At 43.3% G+C, this 24,626-nt stretch overlaps 1 protein-coding gene across 4 annotated transcripts in view; it reads left to right on the top strand.

The window, feature by feature from the left end:
• Nucleotides 1-21,833, top strand: part of SYT9 (synaptotagmin 9) — a 151,379-nt gene extending 129,546 nt beyond the window's left edge. Inside the window, exons 4-7 of one of the 4 annotated variants that reach the window (XM_019477036.2) lie at nt 6,249-6,369; nt 12,689-12,860; nt 13,909-14,038; nt 14,583-21,833. In XM_019477036.2, coding sequence (XP_019332581.1) covers nt 6,249-6,369; nt 12,689-12,860; nt 13,909-14,038; nt 14,583-14,690 — 531 coding nt within the window. In that variant the 3' untranslated portion in view covers nt 14,691-21,833. Of the gene's footprint in view, nt 1-6,248; nt 6,370-12,688; nt 12,861-13,908; nt 14,039-14,582 lie in introns of those variants that run through there. The other 3 variants (XM_006268641.4, XM_019477037.2, XM_019477038.2) reach the window with 3 other exon arrangements.
• Nucleotides 21,834-24,626: the final 2,793 nt, after the last annotated feature.

The following is a 24,626-nucleotide window of genomic DNA, read 5'->3' as shown; positions in this document are numbered from 1 at the left end:
CATGCTTTTCTTACAAGATGTCCCAGATTCAAATTCCAGATGAGCCTTTTTGCCTACTGCAGTGGTACTCAACCTTTTCCCCAGGGGCCCAGATGGCTGCAGTCCACAGGCTGGATCTGGCCATGGTCCCAATCCAGCACCCAAGGCAGATACAACAGGCACCATCCAGCCATGCAGAGGTGGGCAAAGAACAACCCAGCTGCACAGGAAGAGGAAGGGGAGTGGCTGAGTCTCACAGGGGGGAAGGTCCAGGGGGGAAGGCCCAGCCCCAATCAGCTGCATGGGACATAGGGTTTGGGAATTTGGCTGGGCAGAAGGTGGCCATACTAATAACCACTGCTCCTTCGCTACCAAATTTCCCAACCTGTGGGGAGCCCCAGGTGCTATATGAGACAGCTCTGTGGGCTGCATTTGGCCTGCAGACCAGAGTTTGATCACTGTTGGCCTACTGCCCTGGAACAGAAGGGATGGATGTGGCAGTTGCTTGATAGAGCAAAGGCTGCCTCTTTCGGGTGGGCTCCGGTGGTGCAAACAGTGTGTGGTACTTCTAAGACAGTATGCATGGAAGCCATGCTGAAGTTCTGACTTCAAGCTTCACCTAGTGCCATGGCCACCCTTTGCATCTTAGTCCTGTGGTTCTCAGATTCTGGTCCTGCCCTGGGGTGTCCTTTTTAGGTATAGGTACAGCATTTCAGCACCCATGCAGGGAGTTGGCCCAAAGGACCCTTGAAATTCCCTCCAACTCCATGATTCTATTTTATAGTTAGCAATTCAGCAAAAAAATTATAAACAATCACAGAAGGTAAGAAGCAGTCATTTGCACTTATAGTATGCTGATAATTAAAGGTACATTCTTATTGGTGCCTAAAAAATTATTTTAGATTAAACAACAGCAGTTCTGAGCCAAAACCTAGATTAGCTGGGCTTTTAGAAATCCAGTATAACCCTCCCCCCACCCCTGTGCACATTACAATCATGTACTGACAATAAGCATTTTAACATTAGTGACTGCCTAATCACTTACCACTAGCAAGTAAAAGGACAATCTACAAATACTGCACCTGTTCAGAGCAGCAACAGTAGCACGTTGTATCACTGGTGCCTCTGAGGCCAAATTCAGTTTTTCAAGCTGTTAAAATTATGTTGGATGGTTGCAGTCATTCAGCAGCTCCCTTGCTATTCAAATGATTACACTAAGTATCTTCAAAACCCTGGTTTGCTTTTGTTATTTTAAGCCATGAAGCTATTGGTGTGATCTGACGTTGAATTATCCAGGAGTTAAGAACAAGACTAAGATTGCAGTGCATATCAAAGCTGAAAAAACAAATGTTAAGTACAAGGCTAGATTCTCTGTTGGGCTAAAGGTTGCTGTCAGTTACTGGCCATGGTTCCTTGAATCTGCCTCATCACTAGTTCTTTGAGTTGTTTCAACATGTATTAGCTGACCGTGGTCCCCAAAGGCACATAGGACACGGAGGATAGCCAAAGTACATCATGCTCCGACTACTCCTCACATCCATGCTTCTGATATCCCCGTGCACCAAGAGGTTGGCACATGTCTAATTTGGCCTTAGTACAGACAGTAAAAAACCCTGGGGCTGAATCAATTCTATCTTCACAGGTGAGTTAAGCTACATAAATTGAACCAAAAAGCAAGTGAACAGATATTCACTTTTGATTCCAGAAATGTAGCCACATGCCTGCAGTGGGCCAGGCTAGAAGCTGGAGGGCACTAGAGCATCCCTTCCTGCTCAGCTGGAACAGACAGCTTGGGACAAAGCTAGCCTGCCCACCCTGTGAAGGGGGTTTGCAGAGGAGGTGCAAAGCATGCTGGGATACTGGGGTACTGTGACTTAACTTTAATCTGGAGGGGTTCTGGGACAGAAGCTCAATAAACTGACTTAAGTCTGATATTACATCCATCCAGGTTTATCTTAAACAGATTTTGGCCATTTTGAAAAAGAGCTTTATGGGCATTGAACTTCTGTTGTGTTACAGATTTGAACCCATTTCCAATCACTTATACTGGTTTACGTGCAATTTCTGTCCTTAGCCCTGTAGTTGTTCTGCACCTTCTAAGGATTCCTCCATGCTGTGGACCCTTCACAGAGGGGTATGCATCTGGACCTGACTTCTCTTCACTGGAGTTTACAGAGCTAAGAACCTGCCCCACAAGACTTAAAGCAAAAAGTATTTCTGCCTAACTTCCACAATAATACTTCTCTTAAGAATTTAAGTTAGTAAAAATGTCTAGCTTATATACTGAAGAATTTGTTGGGTGTGGAAGTACTCCTTTAGGATTCGTCCCATGCTTAACTTTGCAATTTATAAGGAGACTTAATCTGTTAACTGGTTGTAGCTGAACTTTCAGAAATAAAAATAAGTGACAGACAAGATTACTTAAAGATACACTCTGGGTAGCGGTCAGCTAGGGCCTTCCACTAATGGAAACGTCTTGTTCTTTTCTTTGATGCTCCCACTAGTATCAGCAAACCAGAAATCTACTGCTAAGAAGTGAGCACAGCTACTGTTTATTTGTTTTTATAGCAAAAAGGGAGGAAAAAACCCTAAAAAGATGGAGGAGTATCATCCAATGAATAAGATACTGGTCTGGAACTATATTTGATTCCTGGTTCTGCCACTCAGTTTCTGCTTATGAGCCTGGGTGACTCACTTTGCTTTTTTACATGAAGTGCCAGGGAACCCAACAGGCATTCTCCAGCTGAGTCAGAGGGAGGAGGGGAGGGAGAGAGGAAGGGGGCTTAGATCCTGCCTGCAGTGGCCCAAGCCAGCAGGCTGGGGCACTCTGGCAGCCTCCCAGGAAGCTGCTGGACCACCCCTGTCCTCAGCCCCACTCCTCACCAACTGGCAACTACTATCAGTAGCAGATGGGAGGGGTGGGGGGTAGAGCCCCCTCACCACACAGCCTCCCCCAACTGTCCCTGCTGGGATGTTGGGGGAGCTGGGCCAGGCTCATATGGGGGGAAGGAGGGTTCCCTTCCCTCCGTTCCCCATGCAAGCGTCTTGACAGTGACTGAGCTGGGGGGGGGGGGGGAGGAGAGAGAATGGAGCCCTCCTGCCTTACAGGCCTGGCCCAGCTACCCCTGCTGAGGTCTTGGGGAGAGCCAAGCCCACAATGCAGGTGGGGGGCTCCCTTTCCCTCCCTCCTCCCCAGCTTTGCATGTGGCAGCCTCTACCGTTGTCAAGACACTCGCACAGGTGGTAGGCAGGGGGAAGGGAGCCCTGCCTCGCCATGTGGGCCTGGCCTGGCTTCCCCCAAGACCCAAGCAGGGGTAGCTGTGGGTGGCACACACTGCAGAAGGGGCTCCTTCCCACCCCACTCCCTGCCTGGCAGTGAAGGGAGGAGACAGATTTTCTGTCTCCTCTCTGTGACAGCCCCAAGGGAAGGAGTGGGTCTGTGCCCACCCATGGAAGCACCAGCCACACCCAACCCCACAAAGCATCATGGGATGTGGGCAGAATCACCCCAAATTAGCCCTTACAGGGAACCTATACAAAGGATCCCTAAGGCACTCTGCCCTAGAGACCCCTGTCTGATACTACATCAAACAAAGTTTACATTTTCACATGATTGGCCATTTTAAAAGTGCTTTACAGCCATGAATGTTTCTTATGTTACAGCAACAGAGTGCATTCAGGGGCCTCATCACACAAAAAATGTAACTTCTGTATGCACCCTTTGTGCCATCTGTATGTCAGAGACATTCTCTTACTCTGTGCCTGTACAGTGCTAACCACAATGAGACACCACTCTCAGAAGTTGGGATGCCCAGACAGAGGACACAAGATGGAGGCTTGACATATAAAATGGAAACTTGACATGACTTTGGTTCACTTACAAACACAGGGCTAAACCATACACTATCCATATGAAACAATAAAAATCAATACAAAAATGATAATAATACAATATACAACAGTAAAAATCAATACAAACCTGATAATAATATAAAACAATGGATATCCAAAACCAAAAACTTGCTACCAAAATAAAAATGTTTAAAGCTTATCCTACATCTTAGCTTACTTACACTTATCTATCGGGGATAGAGAGGGAGAGAAAAGGTCAGAAATGGTTGGGGAAGGGGAGCAAATGCAATAAAAATGAAAAGAAAAACTGTGAGTTTTGCTACAGTACTTAGCCTAGGTATCTAAGTAGACTTAAGCACCTATGTACTACTGTATTCCACTCTGTTCAAGTCCCTGAAAATTCCTACTGCATCTACTTTAGTACCACATGATCATCTGACCCTTAAGACTGAGTCACAAAAAAGCAGTGAATTGAAGGAAGACTGATACACCTTTTGTATTGAGTTTTTCAGGGACTTGAACAGTGTGGAACAGAATCTCTCACCTGGTGCACCTGCACACCTAATAGATGTCATAGAATCCAGCCTCTAAATCAGAAGTGGGCAAAATGGTGGATCCTGCCAGCGACTGGACGCCATTTCCCAGCAACCTCCACCGGTGTCGCTGTGGCTGGTTTCCCTGGAAACCCCAGTAGTGGCGACACTGTGACAGCGTGGGGCCAGGGTTTCCAGGGAAACCAGCCTCAGCAGCACTGGTGGGGTATGCAACTGGACAGGGAGCTGGGGATCGCTGGCAGAAGCAATCTTCCCCGGCCCTGGGTGCAGGCTGCACACATCACCAGTCCCTGGTGGGAAAGGCAGCCTGAACCTCCTGTCATCCGGGGCGCAGATCTGGGGGCTCCCAGAAGGAGTCTGGCACAGCTCCACAGCCCTCTTGGGGGTGCGGGCCCCTGGATCTGTGCACCGGATGAGAGGAGGCTGCTGCTGCCACGTGGGACCAGCGCTGAAGCCAAGTAGGCTCCACTTTGAAACTCAAAATGTTTCAAAACTTTCGAAACGTTTCAAGTGCCCTTATTTCATTTTGAAGCTGTTTCAAAGCTTTTTGTGTTGTTTCGATTTCGCTGTTTCAAGCTTGAAACACATCAAAACAGTTTCAAAACGAAACACCCAGTGAAATTTTGCACAGCCCTATTGCATATGGTGTTGGACAGTAGATAGGCTTGCAATAGCTCGGGGTTCTTCAGGCAAGTGCAGGGTCTTATTGAGGACATGCTTTAATGTAGATTACAGGGTATTTTATATGTGTATGAGAGTAATGAGGGCCAAGCTGCTAGCTGTGATGACCCTTTCTGGATTAGATTTCCTTCTGTTGTTCATCCCCCTTCCTCTTGAGCTTTTAATATGCTTACAACACTGTGCAATGTATTATGTTGTATTTAATCATGTTGTATTTAATCAGTATAATCCCATGCTTCAGGGATGCTTCTTGTCAAGGGGGACATTCCCTCCCTGCTTTCTCCTTTGAATGAATAGCTTTGAATAACTTTTTTTTCTTTTCTTTTTTTCACATCTTCTTCTGAAGCCTTATAGATTAGCTATGAGCAAAGAGAGGAGATTTGACAAAGGTGGGCTGATGATTCCTGTGATTCTCAGAAAAGCCTTTCAGGCACTTAACTGATGCGTATTTAGGGGTAAATGGATTGCCAGATTCAGGGTCAGGAAGGCATTTTATCCTTGATCAGAACAGAATGGACTGTTTAGGGTATTCTGTCTTCCTCTGTAGTGTGGGACATAGTTTACTTCCTTAGGTTACATGGGTATATTTTATTTAAGTAACTGTCTGCCATTGCAGGACCCCAGCTCATTGCCTGTGCTCTTGGTCTTTTCTGCTCTCTTTCTATGGTACATCACAATGTTTGTGGCCTTTCAGTTCCTAGTTTATTCTAGGATGTTTGGGTGCTTTATGGTATGTGGAAAGGGACAGAACGAATGTTCTTATGGATGCTTTTGGATTTAGAGCACGGGGGAGGCAAAGTCTTGCCCGCAAGCCAGATCAGACCTGCAGTGCAGAACACAGAGCAGAGCAACACCCACTCCTGCACTTGATCACTAAAATAGGCCTCCTACCTCAGGGCCGACTACAACATTGTAACTAGCTTCACAGATCACAGCAGTGCAGATGTCAAAGTCTTGCCCACAAACACAGCAGTTCGGGCAACCTACTACATACAAGTATTTTTTCCTCTGTACTTTCCAAGGAGAATTAAGCTTCTTCACATATAACTGTAATTCTTAAAAGCCGATTCTTTATCTTTAGTTAATCTGTGCCTTTTAGGCAGATGGACAACCGGAGGCAGAGAGACAATTTTAATATTATTTATCCCTCTTTTTCCCTCTCTCTTCTCTCTTTTTAAACAGGACAATGTGGATCTTGGTGACCTGATGTTTTCACTCTGCTACCTTCCAACAGCTGGTAGACTAACTATTACCATAATAAAGGCAAGAAATTTAAAAGCAATGGACATAACAGGAGCATCAGGTAGGAATTACTCTTATGTTCAGTATTGAAGTTGTGTCCCTTCCCCCTTGACTTAAAGAACTGCCTGGTGTTGCCATTGTTGGCATTGCCATTGTCACAGGGTATGCAAAAAACATTTTTTTAATACCCTGATCTATGGTCAGTCTTCCTAGCTCTCACCCGCCACTCCTTGATGTTAGCTAATATACAGGTGCAGGAGGCTGCTCTGGTCTTATTACAGTGATCACCTGGATTGTGGTCCTGTCCTTATGGGCCAGTTGCATGGCTCCATACCTCCTTTACCATGCCCCATCCCTCTCAGATGGCATCCTTACAGATGTTCTGCCACTTGCAGATGCAGCCCCTCTCTGGGCCTTCTGAATCCTCAGCTTCTCTCAGCCTCACTCGGGGCCCTCAGCTCCCTTGGTCTCTCTCTTCGCCTCACTCAGGTTGCCAGGCCACTCTATCTCTCCTCCAGCCCTCTCTGGGCCCTCAGGACCTTTGGTCTCATACAACCACTCCCTGGACTCCCAGGCCCCTCAGTCTGTCTCCCAGCCCCTCTCCAGGCTGCCAGCCCCTTTTGGTCCCTCATCCTGGACACTTTTAGTTCTCCCCTTCTTGGCTGCTCCCTAGGCCCATCTGGCCCTGCACTCTATTCCTATCCCTTGCTAGGCTGCTGGGCCCTTCTGGTCCCATTATACTTGCTGAGCCTATCTATATGTATCAGGTCCCTCACTGGGGGCCCTTGCTGGGCCTCACTATCCGGGCCCTTGGACCCATCTGGTCCTGCACTCTATTCCCTGGCCCCTCATTGGGCCACTGAACCCATGTAGTCCCTTGCTAGCCTGGCCAAGTTCTTTTCTGTTGGGATGTGCTCCCCTAGCCTTCCCTCTCCATGTGGTATCCCACAGAGGAGTGGGAGTTGAGGCTTTTTGGCATCCTCGCCTTTCCCTGGAGTGACCCATGTGTGGCATTTCATGGAGGCTGGCCCACCACAGGCAGCCCCACCACACTAACCAGCCCCAGTAGGGTGCAGTTTCAGGTCTTACCCAGGACCGGTCTTCAGGCCTACCTGATCTTACTTGTTTCCCTCTGGGCTTTCTCTAGGTGTATATAACCCTCCTGGGCTGCTAACCACTGGGTCCTCCGGCCCTGGCTCCATCTCCCCTCTGAGTCCTCCATCTCTGGCCCCCAACTCACTCAGACCCCTTTCCTTGTTCCCTCCTCATCAGATGGCCTAGCAACAGCCTGGGCTGCACTTCCCTTGACCCCTTCCTCTTGGCTGTGGCCACAAGCCACAGGACCTTTGGCCTCCCTTAGGCTTTGGCCCCACCTCAGGCCAGGTGAGTACTCCAGGCTCTCCCCATCTCCCAGGCTATGCTGGTGCCCCTGACTCCTGACTCCCAGCTTCCTGGTGCTACCAATGCCACACACTCCTGGCCAACAGCACCCCCCCCCAGTGCCACTCCCAACCTGCAGTCCCCCCACTCCTCCAGCCCTGCCAGAGAGGCCCCCAGCTGCCCCTGTCCCAACTGGGCCAGAATGCAGTGGCTGCAGCAGCTCCAGCTCCTGTGAGTAGCGGTAGAACAAGTCTGGGCCTGGCATGGGCTGGAGGGAGGAGGAGAGGGTGCCTGTAGCACCAGGCTGGGGCTCCTGCACCGCACCAGGTGGCCTGGCTATGCCCCCACCACTAGGCAGCATCTCCCAGGAGCTCTGCCCCTGCAAGCACAGGCGCCAACCCCCGGTACCACTAGTCTAGCCATGTAATTCCCCACTGCCCCCAAAGGACCTCCCTCCCTCCACCCCCTTCCCTCACTGGAGGGGCAGGTGCCTCCCCCCTGTGCCCTGCCATAGCCCTCACACCTAGACACCATCCCCCAGTGCCAATATGAGCCCACCCCCCTCATACACCCATCCCTTCCACATCCCTCCCAGACAGTTCCCAAGCCCTGGCCCTCTACCCCCTGCCACCACAGACTTACCTGTATACAGCTGTCAGTGCTACTCCCACAGCCCTGCCTAGATACATTCCAACTATGTGCATGCGCAGACGCACACGATGCCTCCTGCCTCCAATCGCCCTCCTCCCACTTCCACCAGCAGAGCAGAGCAAAATCTCAGACATTTGTGCAGACTTCACAAAACCTCCTGGATGGAGATCGGAGGGCCTAAGAAAAGGATAAGTCTAGGAAACCCTGGACATATGGCAACCTTATTCACCAGCTCTCAAGATGTTACTGACAGCCCTACTCTCAGGGTTTGGGCTTATACCCTGTCCAAACCCAGCCCTCCTCCAATCAGGTGACTCCCTTAATCAGGCCTAGCCTCATCTGCCAGCCCCCTGGGTCATCTGACTTTGCACAGATCCTCACCTGCTGGTAGCTCAGCAAGCTGCCTGACCTCTTAAGGTGACAGGCACATCAAGTGCCTCTTCTGATGTTTTGTGTTTGTCTTAAAACTCTAAGCCAGCAGTCATTTAAATAGGAATGTTTCTGCAGTTTTATCTTGTGGGAAAATAGGTTTTAATTTTCACAGTTGGAAATAAAAACGTGACTGATTGGAGTTGGTCATGCTGTGGTTGTAACCAAAACAATTTAATTTTCCACAACTTCCTAGTTTTTACAATATATGTTGGCTGAAAAGTATAGAATATCAACAGCTATTAGTCCAGTGCGAATGATCCTTGATATCAGGCTAAGATTAAACTTCCAGAACCACTTCAGTAACTATTTTCAGGGCTAGCAATGCAGCAAAGTAAAACCACTTTAAGGTTTCCCTACAAAAGGATCACTTTCTGTTTCAGTGTCTAACCAGGTTGCAGTTACAGTGCTGTCAGAAAGGGCTCCCCACAAAACTCACATTCATACAAAAAGCAGGGTACATTTGCACCATTAAAGACTAACTAAACCAGAGATGTAGAGCATAACTTTTATAAACAGAGGGCTTACTTCATCAGATGCTGTAAAGGGACTACAGGAAACAGAAAGATTAGAATACAAAGGGTAGGGAAGGGGAAGAAGAATAGAGGGGACTGCTGAGAGAGGCAAGGTGGGTAGGAGAGAGAGAGAGAGAAACAAAGCAATTAATCCACTGATGAACACAGGTCTTCTATTTCATTTCTTGGACACCACTGAAAATTTGCAATAGCTGTGTCACCACCACTTTGCATCAGAAGCCAATCAACTGCTCCAGCTAGCTCTACACCAGTAGGTCTTATGTTAAGCCCACCACTTGTTCCATTATCTGTTGTAGGGGTGGGCAAAATATGGCCCGCAGGCCAATCCCAGCCTGCCAACAGATTCAAATTCAGTCTGGCCCATAGGTAGATGGCAGCCAACTCATTGGATCTGGCCCATGGCAGCTGGTGGCTCCAGCCACCACATAGTGCCAAACAGGCAGGTGGGACTGCTTCTGCCCAGCAGCATCAGCCCTTGATGCAGTGGCATTAGCTCTGGACTCAGGTGGGGCTTCTGTCTCAGCAGGCAGGCAGCGGTGTCAGCTGTGGGTGGAGCCAGCAGATTCCAGAGCCCTGATGTGGAACCCACAGGCAGTGTCACAGCTGGTGCTGCCACCTGTCTGGCATGGCAGAAGCTCCTGCCTGGGTCCACAGCTGATGCTGCCAGCAGGTTGCAGGTCTGGGCCCTGGGTGAAAGCTTCCACTACACTGAGAAGGTGGCAGCATCAGCTGTGGCCCTGCGGCAGGTTCAGAAGCCTGGATGCAGAACCTGCCATCAGCTTCCGCAGCTCATGTCACTGCCTTCCCGATGTGGTGAAAGCTCCTTTCCAGAGCCCTGACCTGGAAGTTGCTGGCAGCATCAGCTGTGAAGCTCCAGCATCATGCAGGAGCTTCTACCATGCCAGGTAGGCAGCAGTAGCAGCTGTGGAAACTGCTGGTAGGTTACATGTCTGGGCTCTAAAACCTGCTGGCTGCACCCATAGCTGATGCCACTGCAGCTGTGGCAGAAGATCCTGCCTGGGTCCACAGCTGAGCATCGGGGCTCCTGGCAAACTAGAGCTCCGACCAGAAGAGGAGAGGAGGGGAGAGATAAAGAGAAAGAGAGAAAGAAAAAGAAGAGAAGAGAGAGACAGAGAGAGAGATGGATGTGGCCCTCAACAAGTCCCCAGAACTCATTAATGGTTGGCCCTCCAGCCAGAATAATTGCTCACCCCCAGTCTACAGCCAAGCTCCACATTACAACCAGATCTGCTCTGATTCCACTGACTGTGATGCATACCTTAATGATATGCAGCAAAGATCCCTACAATTACATTACAATCCTAAAACTGTAGCCACTCAAATCAAAATAGCCAGACTCAGACCTTGCTCCAAGCTCCTACAAGACCAACCCTGAGACAAGAACAAGAGAATCCCTTTGGTTGTCACCTGCAGCCCCTAGCTTGGGCATCTCAGACACATCCTTAATGACCTCCAACTGCTCCTGGAAAAGGATGACCATCTCCTAGTAGCCAGGGAGGACAAATCTGTCTTGGCTTACAGCCTCAAAACTGTCTCTCTACAGCATCAGACCACCTAACCATTCTTTCACCAAGTCACCGGACCTTGCTCCAGACTCAGATGCTAGCTGTTCCCCCTCATCAACACAAAGCACATAATCACTAGACCAAACAACACAGATTATAACATCCCAGGTTCATTTACTTGCTTTTCTACCAATGTCATATATGCCAACACCTGCTTACAGTGCTCCTCTGCTATCTACATTGGACAGATGGGACAATCTCTACATGGAAGAATGAATGAACACCCATCTCACATTAATGCCAAAAAGACAGACAAGTCCATGGCAGAATATTTTAACCTTCCTGAAAATTCCACCACAGACTACAGAGTGGCTGTTCCTAGAGAACAAAACGTTAAAAACAAGTCTGAAGAGGAAATTGCGGAAAAATAAATCATCCACAGACTGCACTGTTAACTATGGTGTACACTGAGACCCAAACGGGTCCTTCCTTCTGTGTTTGCAGACTGTGCAGGGTGCCACAGTGATAAATGTGCACTGGGAAATCTGCATGATTACAAGCACAGAGGGGGGAAACTCCTGTAGCAGTTTCCTTTCCATGCTTGCAGAACACTCCTAGGTTGCATCGTAGTCTGCAGGTACAGACTGGGGAACCCTTATGTGAGTTCCCCCCTCCTCTAAAGACCTACCAAAATTGTGGCAGAAGTCCACTGAGCATAGATTCCATAGACATTCGGGCTGGAAGCAACCCTGAAGGATCATCAAGTCCAGCCCTGAGCAGCAGATCCTTTAATCTTGTTTTGCCACGTGTCTTCCCCGCCTGATTGGAGGGGCCCCAGTGCCCCCACCACTCGCTGGTGATTGACGAGGAGGCAAAAAGCATGGCATATTTAAAACTGCATTTTTTTTTCCTCCTGGCTGATCAGTAGCAAGCGGTGAGGCTGCTGGGGTTCCTCCACCAGTCATTGGTCGGGGGAGAACATGCAGCAAAATGAGCAAGATTAAAGGAGCTGCTGTACAGTGCACTTCTGCCATGATTTTGGTAGGTCCCTACCCCTTCTCACTTGCAGACATATGTCACAGGAATTCCTTACATAGGGATTCCCTCATCATGCATTTCTTGCTGCCCAGACCGAGGTTGGGGGACACATCTGCAACCAGGGAACCTCCACTTGAAGGCACGTGCCCCATGTTAGGGTGAGATATCCAGGGCCATTGCTTCACAGGATCTGTCCCGTGAAGCCCTGAGAACTCTTGCCCAAGTGACTGGAGAATGTGGGCAGCCACAGATGTAAGTGAATAGACATTGGCTGTAGAAAAGTGACATAAATTATGAGTAGCATTGTCACTTTCACAAAATTTAGGTATTTGTGGTGCAGCAAAGGGTAAAGATGCCTGTTCACTTGGGTTTTGTACCATAAACAGTTTTATGGCATTACAAAGTAGTCAATCTCTGTTTACAGCCTAATATAACTAACCAAATACCAGTGAACACTACTACTGTCACTAATATTCTTATTGTGTCAGGATTCTACAAAAGCTGTAAAAGTAATCAGCTGCACAAGCTCTTATGAACACAGGGATACATATTGTAAGTTAGTGGAAATTTCATGCTCTTTGAGAAGACAGTATGGAAGAAACAGCTTCCTGAACAAACATGTTAATTGTTCGTTATAAGCATTCAACCAGGAAAAACCTTTTAAACTGTGAGTGCCTCCCAGGCATTTCATTAATAAGGCATTAAGATTCCATTTAGGTACATGTAAATAAACTTTGCATGTATAAGGTTACTCTTTTTGCTTTGCATTTGTGTTTTTATTTTTTTTAAATCAACCAACATCTTATTATGATTCATATAGATCCTTATGTGAAGGTTTCTTTAATGTGTGAAGGAAGGCGACTAAAGAAGAGGAAAACTTCCACTAAGAGGAATACACTTAATCCTGTTTACAATGAAGCCATAGTCTTTGATGTCCCTCCGGAAAACATTGACCAAATTAACTTGTCGATAGCTGTTATGGATTATGACCGGTGAGATGACTGTAGCTATTATTGGATACAAGTCTATGATGCAAGAATTTATAAACCAGCAGATTATAAAATAATGACACAAGTTGCCATAGTTTTCTCTACATTTCTGGGAAATGAAAATGTATTGCCATGCAGGCTTCGGCAAATGAATGCAATTCTTAGTACTGTGAGACAGCATTTCTTCCTTAGTTTTTGAGATCCAGAATAGTATCCATCTACTGTATGACTAATTTGCATAAATATTAAGATTATATTCAAGAATATCACAAATATTCAAATAGAACATTAACATTCTGAATGGCTCTTTATGGACTAAATATTATTTCCTCAGAAGCATAAAAGTGTTTTTGCAGTGTGGCATATAGTATACTTTACTTGCAAATAAGTGCCTTTGAAAAGATGTCCTATTTCTTCAGATATCTTAGGTATCAGAATAGTTTTATCTAACTATGGACTGGATTCAGAGCAAGAATGATTAGTAGTTATCTTATTTTTTTCAAATACTACTGAACTTCTCTATTCATTAGAAGTAGAATGTAGGCAAATAGGAGTCCAAGTATCAATTTACTTCATAGAAAATCAACAGAAACAAAGGACCATAAAAAGGGAAATGATTATTATGTAGGTTACTTGTGAAGATGTGGATGGATCTCAAAAACTTATGTATTGTATAGTTCAGGGGTAGCCAGCCTGCAGCACATATGCCACAAGTAGCATGGGCAGCCTTTGTGTGTGGCATGCAGCAGATCAGGGAGGGGACAGCACAGCAACAGATAGGGAAGAAAGCAGAGCAGGCAGCAGAAGGCAGATAGAAAAAAGCAAAGGAGTAGATCAGGCAGAGGAAGAGGATCACAGTGGCACTTGGGAAGGCTGAAGGGATAATTTGTGGCACACCTGTCAAAAAGTTTGACCTCCGCTAGTATAGCTCTACATTTTCCAGAGGAGTTAATTCTTCCCACCCTTGATTATTGTCTGTTGTAGAGAATTTAAATTATATTGTTCCAAGTGTAAAATTTTAAGAAAAAAATATTATGGAACATTTTCACAGTGTAGGTCACAATGAGGTCATCGGAGTGTGTCAAGTAGGCAACGATGCAGAAAGCCTAGGGCGAGACCATTGGAACGAAATGCTCTCGTATCCTCGGAAACCCATTGCTCACTGGCATCCGCTTGCAGAGGTAAGATTGCAATTTCCTGAGCATCCATCTTTGCTGTAATTGTAAAAGCTCATTAATGTGAAACTAAAAGTTGAACAAATTCTTGAGAGTTAAATAAGTAGGATCCAGGTACGTAGACTAAACCCAGAGAAGGCTGTGAAACCCCTATATTTAAAATGGCATGAAACCAGTTCCTTTCATTTCCAGTGGGATGTAAAATATTTCAAACTTTTTTTTTATAAATGCAAAATTAAAAGCCAAGCCTTCTACATAGCACTGTTTTTATAACATTAAAAATGGGGTCATTTTCAATAGTAAACAAGATGCATCTGTTTAGATCTGCTAAGGTACAATTAAATGGAAAGTTAGGCTGTTATTACAAATATGGATTGTTCTCTTGTAATATTTTATTTCTATTCCACTGGCACACCCAAACTGATGCCTAATTGTGTTGAAAATGAAATCAGCCTTGGAATAGAAAAAAATGCAATTAGAAGAAACCACACAAACAGAAAAGCTTTTCAAGTTACAGTTGGCTTCCTATGTTTCTTTTGTCTTCATTTAGGGCCCTATTCAGCAGAAATGTTATGCAGGCCTTCTACGCATGGATGGCTGCCGAAGAGGCTTCCTCACCCTTTTAACCTATTCAGCAGAAATTTGGCATTCTTGTTGAACTATTAGGCATTTCCTCAGGGGCATTCTGCAGAGAGTCCAAAGGGGTAAAAATATCCTTTTAACCCCTCTATTTTACCCTTGCTCTCTTCACTTGCTAAGGAATACTAATCCTGATTCAGGAGATGCAAAAATTCATGACATAGTCATATCTTGATTTCTGAACATTACAATAGTTTACTTCTTACTTAGGCAAATCTAATGTAATCCATGATAAGACTCTGCTGTTACCTATGAATTACTTTTATTGTAAGATGCAGCACCTAAATTCAGAAGGTTAATCTGGTCACACTAATTTGTAAAGGTTTGCACATATAAATATGGTACCCTGTTTTAGCACCTAGCATAATAGCTCTCAGTGCAGAATGCTAGGAAGGATCATCTTGCTGATATTAACTCTGACCTAACCTGTAATGCCAGTGAGTTTTGCAGAAATATGATTATTGGGCACATTGTATGTACTAGAATGAAACTCTACTTATATACAATGATTGGCATTTTGCTTGGGTGCAGATGTCAAATATAAGTTTCAGTAGCTAATTGGCAACTACTGGGGGCTCTAGAAACGGCACATCTCCAGGACTGGTCACAATTAGTACTGCTTAAAAGACTACCTTAGAGCTACTGCAGCACAATCTTCATGATAGGGACCTCAAAGTATTCACTGACTTTGTCTTGCCTGTAGAACTCAACAGGGCCTTTTTAGAACATGGATGGTGCCAATGTCTGTGGCACCCTTATATAAGCTTTGCAAAGGTGTAGGAGATCATAGCTATGTATAGGCATTACATTTCTAAGAGGAGAATTGTCACTTTCCTGATATAAATTACAAGTATTCATTCAATATCTACTGGGAGAAACATGCACCTTCCAGAAGAAAGGTTTTCCAGGTGTCAACATGGTAGATTTCCCTTGCAAGAGGAACTCCCTTGCAAGAGTGAATGCTTGTATGGTTCCCTCCCAGTCTGGATCCAAGAAGGAGGGGCAGGCATACCCTCCTTGCCTCTTCCCCAAACCATGAACTGCATGGTTTGGGGAATAAGCTGGGGACTTTGCCTTGCTGCTCCCCTCCCTTCCTGGACTGGTTGGGAATGGGGGAGGAGCAGCAGCAGTAGGGATCCTGGTGTTCCCCTAACAAGGAACTGCCAGCTGGATGACAGGACTGCAAAATGGGTGGGAACCAGGCTTAAGAGCAGGGGTAACTGGTGCCTCCTGAGTCTGGGTGGGGACACAATTTGCCGGTGGGTCCAGTGGAGGGCCTGGGGATGGGCCAAAAGTCAATATCCACTCCGAAACTTCTGTGCCACAGCTTAGTCACCATGCCCCCCCCCCACACACACACACGCACACACACCACCGGCCCACACGGCAAAAAAACTGCCCTGTCCTGAGCAGTGCCAAGTCAGGAGCCAATCTCAGGAGGGGCACATGCCCCTCTGGACCTCTGCTACCACTTGCCTTTGCTTAAGAGGCTATCCCCAAGCACAGTTCTGGCTCTGCTGGCTTTGAATTTACCAGCCCTGCCACCCAGCTAGGCAGCATTGTGAAGCTGAGGGACCCCCTGAGCTTGCTTCCCTGTACCCATAGCATCATAATGGGAGCAGTGATTTAAAAGCAGATTGTGGGGAGGAAATGAGCTTGGGGAGAGTTTCCCTGAGCCTACTTCCTCATGTCCTTGGCTTCATGTTGCCGTTCCTGCCACCAGTTGGGCAGAGGCAGCAGTTTAAAAGCCATCTAGTGACAGATTTTAACATCCTATGTTTAGGGAGCTCCTTACCCCTCACATGACATGTTAAATTGCAGCCCCTTCACTACCTTGCTGAGTAGCAGTGGCAGCAATGTGAAGCTGGGCATGCAGGGAAGTTTTGTCTGGACCAGGAGAAGTAGAGTTGCCACTGTTCCCCATAATTTCTCCAGATTAGAATCACCCTGATCTGGGGAAGGCATGGAGAGCAGGGAAGAAGGGACAGGTGCAGGATAAATGCTTATACTGCTTCCTCTCCCTGAAAGATTTCTAGTGGTGGAAATTTCTCAGAATGTTCCACCGCTAGAAATAAATGCCTGTTCAAGACCTATCACCCCATGAATAAGTCCAAGCAATGTTGAGCACACAAAATTGTATCCTCATTGAGAAGATGAAAACTGGTTAAAGCCTTATTCCTTGTTATCAGTGGCATTTTATACCTTTTCAGCTTTGTATACCTTTTCAGAAGAGGCAAGAACAAAATAATGCTTTGTTCTGATTGGGGGTTGAAAACAGATCACCTAACTCTTAACTGTAGACAAGTAATGATTGTAGTGACTTGATAAAAGAGGTGACCCACAATAGCCCAGAGCCTGGAAAATGTCTATTAGCAGAGGTTGTCCAGGCTATTATATACAGCTTGAGTTTCCCTGTTGAGCATGATGGGCTGCACTGGTATTGAAATTAGAGTCTGACATGCCTACCCCTTCTATAGACATCACTATTCTCTCAGTACATGTTCATCTGAGTCATTAATATGGGTCATTTTACATGTATCTGGATTAATAAGATGCAGGTTTCTGTAATTCTCAGGAATCAAGTGTGTCCAAGATATGATGAGATATACGTACATATACCATCATAATTTTGGTCCTTGAATCAGGATTACACCCACTGATTGCCGAGCTGTTGAAACTTATGTAGCCTCTGTGGCTAGTGCCCTAGGATACTGAATATTTGCTGAATAGAACCCTCAGTTTTCAACAATGTGAAGAGTCAATTGCTTAACTAGTCTGTTATCCACTTGTAAAAGTAAACCCTGGTTGGCCTCTGTTGTTCCCTATGAATTACTTGTATGGTTATGAGCATTGCTCAGATTTAGAAGGCAAGCCATTTTCGTGCCTCTTTCATGGGATCATGGAGGTAGCTTGGTTGTAACAATTAATATCATAACTCTGGAAACCACCAAGCATGGGGCACTTCTAGTGAAGTGTAGCAACCAACCTGATTCTTATAGTCAATAGATTTCTAGAGAAAGAGAGAATATTATAATGGATATACTTACAAATCAATTTATTTAAGAATTAGATCATCCAACATTTATGGTACTGTCATGGCTACAAGCCCCAGTCAGGACTGGTGTCTCTTCTTCTCTCTTCAGGGCTAACACGGTTCCTGCCTAAAGGTCATTAACGTCTAAGAAAATTAGAATAAGCTACTCTTGATTAGGTGAGAAGAAAATGCATCTGTCAATCTTAGGTGACAGTATAATCTTTCAGAAAGTTGTATAAAAATGGAATGGTTTGAGTATTATGTAAATTGTAAAACCTCATTACTCTTTACAGATGAATTTCCAACAGCTGTTTCTTAATTAAATACGTAACACTAAAAAGGGACAAGCATACCACAGATGGCTATGCTGTAAACATTCTCTCTCCTTAATACGCCAACACACCGTGTTGTGTAGTATGAAAATAATTTTCTAAGACATACTGTGTATAAAAAAACTCTCTCTGATATGCACAAAAAATAATTGGGGGGGGATCTTAATTAGATGAAATGGGGGAGATCTTAATTAGATGAAACTATGTGGCAACTGATGACTAATACCAGACATTTAAAAAGTGATCACAGTACCTGCCAGATGCAGGCCAGGACATATACAACATAGAACAAGAACCACTGGACTAAAATAACCTTTCACTAAAGGTTCAATTGTTAATGCAACTTCCTGCCTCAAATCCTTCCAGGTCAGTTTAATTTCAAGCATTTAATAAAGATCAGTAGGAGAAGTCTCACCTAAGTTAGGAGTACAAGATTTGTCTATTAAGGAGAACTCCTTTAATTTCCTGGACAATCAGTTTGTGTGTCCCGTCTTGGAATGCAAAGTAGATGCCTGCATAATTTTCTAATTTAACTACTGTTCCCAGTGCAATGCCAGGATTAGTTACAGCAGTGGAAGGGGATGCAGCAGTGGAAAGGGATGCTTGTGATGCAGGTTGTCCCTCTTTCGATGGATGTAGGAGTCTTCACAGAACTCCTTCACCGCCAGCATTTTATAGGGGCAGTGTCAACATAAATGTCATATATTCAATGCTACCTAATTTTGCAATTTTACTGCCAGTCTCAGAATGGTTGGTGTTTACTTAAGGCCCTGGTTGCTGGTATCAAGAGACTGAAGAATCTCAGCTTTATTAAAGAAGAAACTTAAATTTAAAGACAATATATGACCCCAGTGTACCATAAAAGCTCAGGACTCAGAAGATGAAGAAAAAGAACCCAACATATATGATTTTTTTTAATAATCTTCCACTTGGTATTTGAATTGTGAGCCTTTGGGGATGGCAGTACTGTATATATATTTTTAAATGCCCAAGATAGGTTAACACAACCACCCAACTCTTCAGGACATGGTTAACTTTCTTTCCAGGTTTATATGTTCTGTCTACCTTTGTACTTCACTGAGCTTAGACAGTTAGATTCACTAGGCTAGGCAATTTCATATTCCACACTAGCCCAATGCTACAGTGGTTTTCCGATACCACAGGGTAGCATTACAGTGGCAGGATGGAAAGCAACCACTGCTATATTCTACTATAAAACTAACAGGAGACTTGGGATGGGCTACCTTTGACCCTACTGCAGCCCCCCTTCCCTTTCTGAGTCAGACTTCTCCAACAGCAGGTGCAGTAATATCCAAAAACATTTTGTCAACAGGGGAAACCATCTATAGATATATTCCCACAATTTTTTTCACATTACCACTGCTTGAGGTTATGCTGAACCCTGTACTGTGCTACCTATTTAGTCAATATTGTTTTCTGAAACAAAGCAAAACATTTACTATATACATTTAATATAAGTGCATTTACTAAGAGCCAATGGGCAAAAGCTGATTCAGGTTTTGCCATCAAGTTCAATGGGACCAAGATTTTACCCACTGCTTCATTTTCCTACTATAAAGCACAATTATTTAAAGTGGAAGACAAATAAGTATCTGAGTTCCTTCAGATTGAGGCTGTTGCAGGCTAGGTAGAAAATTGTGGAAATCCATTGATAAAATACTGATAGCACATCACTGCTGCAGGAGAATGTTAAAATACTTTTTTAAAAACATCTGGTTATTATTTGGTTTTATAAAAAACTTTTTTTTTTGTAAATAAAACTTAAATTTGGGCTTTGAACAGACAGATGCACATAAACCTTCATATCCAGGGCCCTCTGGTGCTTCCAGGGGAGAAACAGAAGACACACATCTCAAGCTGATGATAAATATATTACCAGTCTATATGCATTTCAGCATTCTTTTACAGCTCATCTAAGCAGCAATCATGAAAGAGGTAATGACAGCCTGCTATACACTGATCTGAACTCATTCTCACTTACAAAGTTAGAAGGAGTTTGATTGGTTTTAGTGGAGGTTGGAGGCAATAAAAGATAACAGCTCAAATGTGAGCTAAATACACGGTAACAGAGACCTAGGGCACAGGAAATGAGGGTTAATTTTCAGCCTTTTTGTTTTGTGGGTAACACTGATAAAAGACCAGATATCTTCAAGGGAATTTAGAAGACATTTTAAAATTCAATATTACCTATCACTGTATTATCACTGAAGTCACACAAACCAAGAGGTATTATAGATGTATTTCACACTTATGTCACTTGGCAGTATTAACATATTAATGGAATCATTTTGCCATAAAAAGCAAAAACTACAGGAAACTCTTAAGCTTAAAGAATCAGCTGACAGAAAAGGGGAATCTTTTAAAAATATATTTTGTTTGACCTACTTAGAAATAGAAGAGTGTAATTTCAGGTATTGTTTATACACACATTTCAACTAGGGTGGAAAAAAAAATTTTAAACCTTAAATTCGGCAGAGACAACCTGAAATGTCCTCAATTAAATGTTCTTTCCTTCTGTGTAGCACAATGCATTGTAAAATGACTACACCTCAGAATCAAATGGGAAAACAGTGGCATTGTAATTTATAAGAAAATATATATAGCAAAAGCAATCTGTAAAACAGAAGAATTTGATAAAAAGCACTTGTGCTGGAAAAAACCAGCACCAGAGCAGCTTTTGTAACAGATGCTTAGAGAGAGTCTGCTTCACTTTGATTCCTGCTGTAACAAACGAAGGTTCTTGCTTGCACCATAATTCTGTTCTGAAGTGACAAGCCTTACAGCATCTGAACCAAGCTGTGCAAATGTGAATTATACTTTAAGTGGAACTGTGCATTCAGTGCTGAATAGCTACAAGAACTGAATTAAAAGGTAATTTCTAATACAGTGGGTTGGGCAAGGAACTACAGTTGGAAGCACTCCAGGGTCCTGCAATTCTCTGAAAGGACCTCCCTCTCCTTGAAGGCACGTGAAATGTACAAATCCAAATGGCAGTGATGGACCTCACTCAGGAAGGATAACTTCAGGAATACCCATCCCAGCTACTAAGTGTAACAGCCCTGGTGCAGACAGGAAGAACACAAGAGGGGACTGGAAGCATCCAGGTTGTTCGTTTTCCATTTTTCTGGTTTTTTCAGTTCCTCTTATCCTTTGGCCAAACTTAGGCATCCCTAAAACTGGAATTTTTTTTTCAGCTGCATGCTGGACAGTTGTCATTCTTTTCTTTTTTAACACTCATTGCAAAGGTGTATAAAAAGAACTGTGTTGTTTTGATATAACTTTGATTTTACTACACATGAACATTGTATTATACTTTACTCTTTCTTGTTCAATGAGTAGTCCTGGTATATCTGTGTTTCATGTCTAATTTTGGAGAGTAGAGTCACATCTTTATCCGGAATCTCTCCGTTAGGTGGACTTTATCTTTGTTCAGTAGAGGTAATGCATGATTCTTTTGCAGTAATGGTTGAGGGATAAAATAAATGCATTTAAATTTCTTAATTTTATAAAAAAATATAACATTCTTCTAAACACCAGTAAAATGTACTGTGATTTATTTATATAGATCTAGTCTATACAAATAATTTGTTCTTAATAAAATGATGTAAGAAATTGTGAATTGTAATTTATTCCTATTTTGTATTTTAATATATTAAAGTTTAAGTAAATGTTTAAAGAACTCACAACTAATGCTCTAGATATGTTTTAACTTGATGTTTCTTGATAGGTGTTGTGCTAATTTTGATGGAATAAATGAGCTCAGAGTGTCAAAGGAGTTAACATGACCCTGACCCTGTTGTATGACATTCAACAATTAAATGTGGTTGGGGTTTTGAGCATGAAAAACCTCACTGTGCTTAAACCCGTGGCAACAATCAGTATTAATGAAAGATTTGAAAGATTTTTTAAGATACAGAAAAAGAAAGAAAAGCAGTGAAGGATTTTGAATTAAGAACAGCTTTTATTGTAACCATGTTGCTTACATCATTTTCCTACAACCAAACTCCTGGTTTGACATTGTGTATACAGTATAAAAGATGCCCTTCTTAGGGAAAAGAGAAAAAAAAATCGCTGAGATGAGCTGGAGCTGGTTTTGATAGTCAGAATTTTGCTTTCTCCAAAACAAACCCAGATGTTCACAAAAGGAGAGCAAGAAAGGAACAGCAAAGAGAAAAAGCACAGCTTTTGTCTACATTAACTCGGACTTGCAGAAACACAGGATCATGAAAAGGTCTTTTCAGGTACACCAAGACTTTAGAAAGTTGAGCTGTTTCACGTAATACTTCTAGCTGCCTTTTCAGTCACAGACTAACAGCAGTGTTGGAACAGAGACTATTTTGGCTAGCTAAGCCAGGCCCTGATGAGCAAAAGGCAAAGAGAGGGATAGAAAGAGAAGAAACAAAGTAGGAAAGGAAAAGGACACCAAGAGAGAATGTAATTCTTTTTAGAGCCCTAAAGGTGTGTACAGGGTGGAATAGTCTGTCCCATTGTTATTTTGAGTGCTATAAAGAAACGGCACTGAAAACTGATAATGCCTATAATGTTTTGCTAGTTACTACTTATCTTTAAAAGTACTACCTTCTTTCAAAACACAATTTGAGCCTCTGTACTCACAGTACAGATTTAAAACTATGAAGGACTGTATGGCTGTGGTTGACTTTACTAGCCATTGTGTTCTGCTTCTTGTTCACAACTAATCTTGAATGTCATCAGCATCTGAAACAGCTTAATGTACCACAAATAAAACATCCTATAGTAAGTAACAACAAACATGAGAAGTCAAGAGATCCTTCAGTTAACATTTAGTTAGAGTCAGTTTAAAAGGACACACTTTGATCCAAGCATTACCTTTAAGAGAGCTATACTGGGGATGGATGTGGCTGTCTGCATTTAGACAACATGAAAATATAGTAATAAATAAATAAAAAATCATTCTAAAAAGAGTCTTCAGTGATACAATAGGAGTGAAGATGTAACAAAAACTTACAAGGAACCTGAATCAAATGCCATTACAATAAGAAACCAGAAAGGTAACTCAAAAAGGTGACTTGGCCCATATTCATAAAAAGCTTTCCTTAATGTGGCAAACACATAATTAACATAAAGTTTGGTGAGTAACCAATACAGAGGAATATATAGGAATAAAAACAGTTTAAAGTTATTCTGTTTAGCACCCACAAGTCAAACAATTGTACTGCAGTGCCAGTAATTATGTAACTCTAATAATCAGTTTAAGAAAAGCAACAGAGATGGTTCAGAATATATATCTAAAAGAGAGATTAGGGGAGGCTCTGAAATGTCTCTTTTGGGGAAAGTGTGTTACGTATTGTTCTGTGCCACAAACTAGTTTCATTCATGGCTAAAACCATGGTGTCTAAACTGGAGAATTTGCCATGGTAGATTCTACCAACTGTGTACAATGCATATAATATGCAGATTATTTATAATAAGATTTGCAGTACAAGTTCTAAATGGAACAAACAAACACACTCCAGGCCTTGCAACAAAATCAGCAGAATGATTAGGACTAAATCCTCCTCTCATATTCTGGCTCTGCTCCTGGAAATGAGAAGTTCCCGCATTCATGACTGAGATCTGAAACTGTCCCTCAGTAGAACAGTAACAAAAAGGATATTTCCAGTAACACGTGTAATCATTTTGATCTGAGTCATTATACTGTTCTGCCATGCTAACATAGTGCCTAATAAGCTAGTGGATATATTTAGAACCGTTTGCCATTTCCAATTTAATTAACTCCATGCCCCAGTTTGGCTCATGGAATCATTGAGAAGGTCATGGATTTGAACCCAATCTGATGAAACTTGGAAAAATGTAATAACCTGCAAACAATATTCATGAGTGTATGCCCCAATACAAATAGGAGTCAGGTTTTAAATAGTGGAAAACCTTGTAAATGTTCTTTGAGCTATAAGTTAAGCCATATTGTCCTTTTAGACACTAAGAGCTAATAAGAGCAACTAAAATAATAGATGATATCCTAAGATGCGTGCTTTTTCCATACTTTAAAAATCAACAGCTAGTTATCTATATTTTTCCCCCAGAGAACAAAAATACCTAAAACAGTTGATCAAAAATAATCTTTGCATAGGAAACCATGCCTAAAAAAAAGCACTGCAGAAAACATCTATAAGGCTTTATTATTTTCCATTTATCACAATATGAATGACAGAGCCTAAAATGAAGTAACCTAAAATGAATTACTAACAAAAGCATCTCTCAACTATGACATTACCGGAGCTCAGCTCTGGATATCCAAATGGGAAATGTCATTTTAAAAACCCTCACTTATAATATACAAATATTCCAAACAAGCCTTTTAAACTATTTTTTTTCTTTTGGAAAAAGATCCTCTTTTATGAAATAAATCAACTAGTATATGTCAATCAACATTCTGAAATGGTGACTGTTTAAACTAAAGAATATGAACTCAGTGCTCACCAGTCATTCTCTCATCAAACTCAGCCAGGCAGGAACATATACTCTTCTGGAGGAAAAGGGGAGAAAAGGGCTCATTATCCCAGCACAGATACAATGTTTTGTAATGATG

The sequence above is a fragment of the Alligator mississippiensis genome, chromosome 2, assembly GCF_030867095.1.
Source record: "Alligator mississippiensis isolate rAllMis1 chromosome 2, rAllMis1, whole genome shotgun sequence".
Classification (NCBI taxonomy): Eukaryota; Metazoa; Chordata; order Crocodylia; family Alligatoridae; genus Alligator; species Alligator mississippiensis.
Note: the sequence above shows the minus strand (reverse complement) of the source record. Positions and strands in the feature narration are given on the sequence as shown.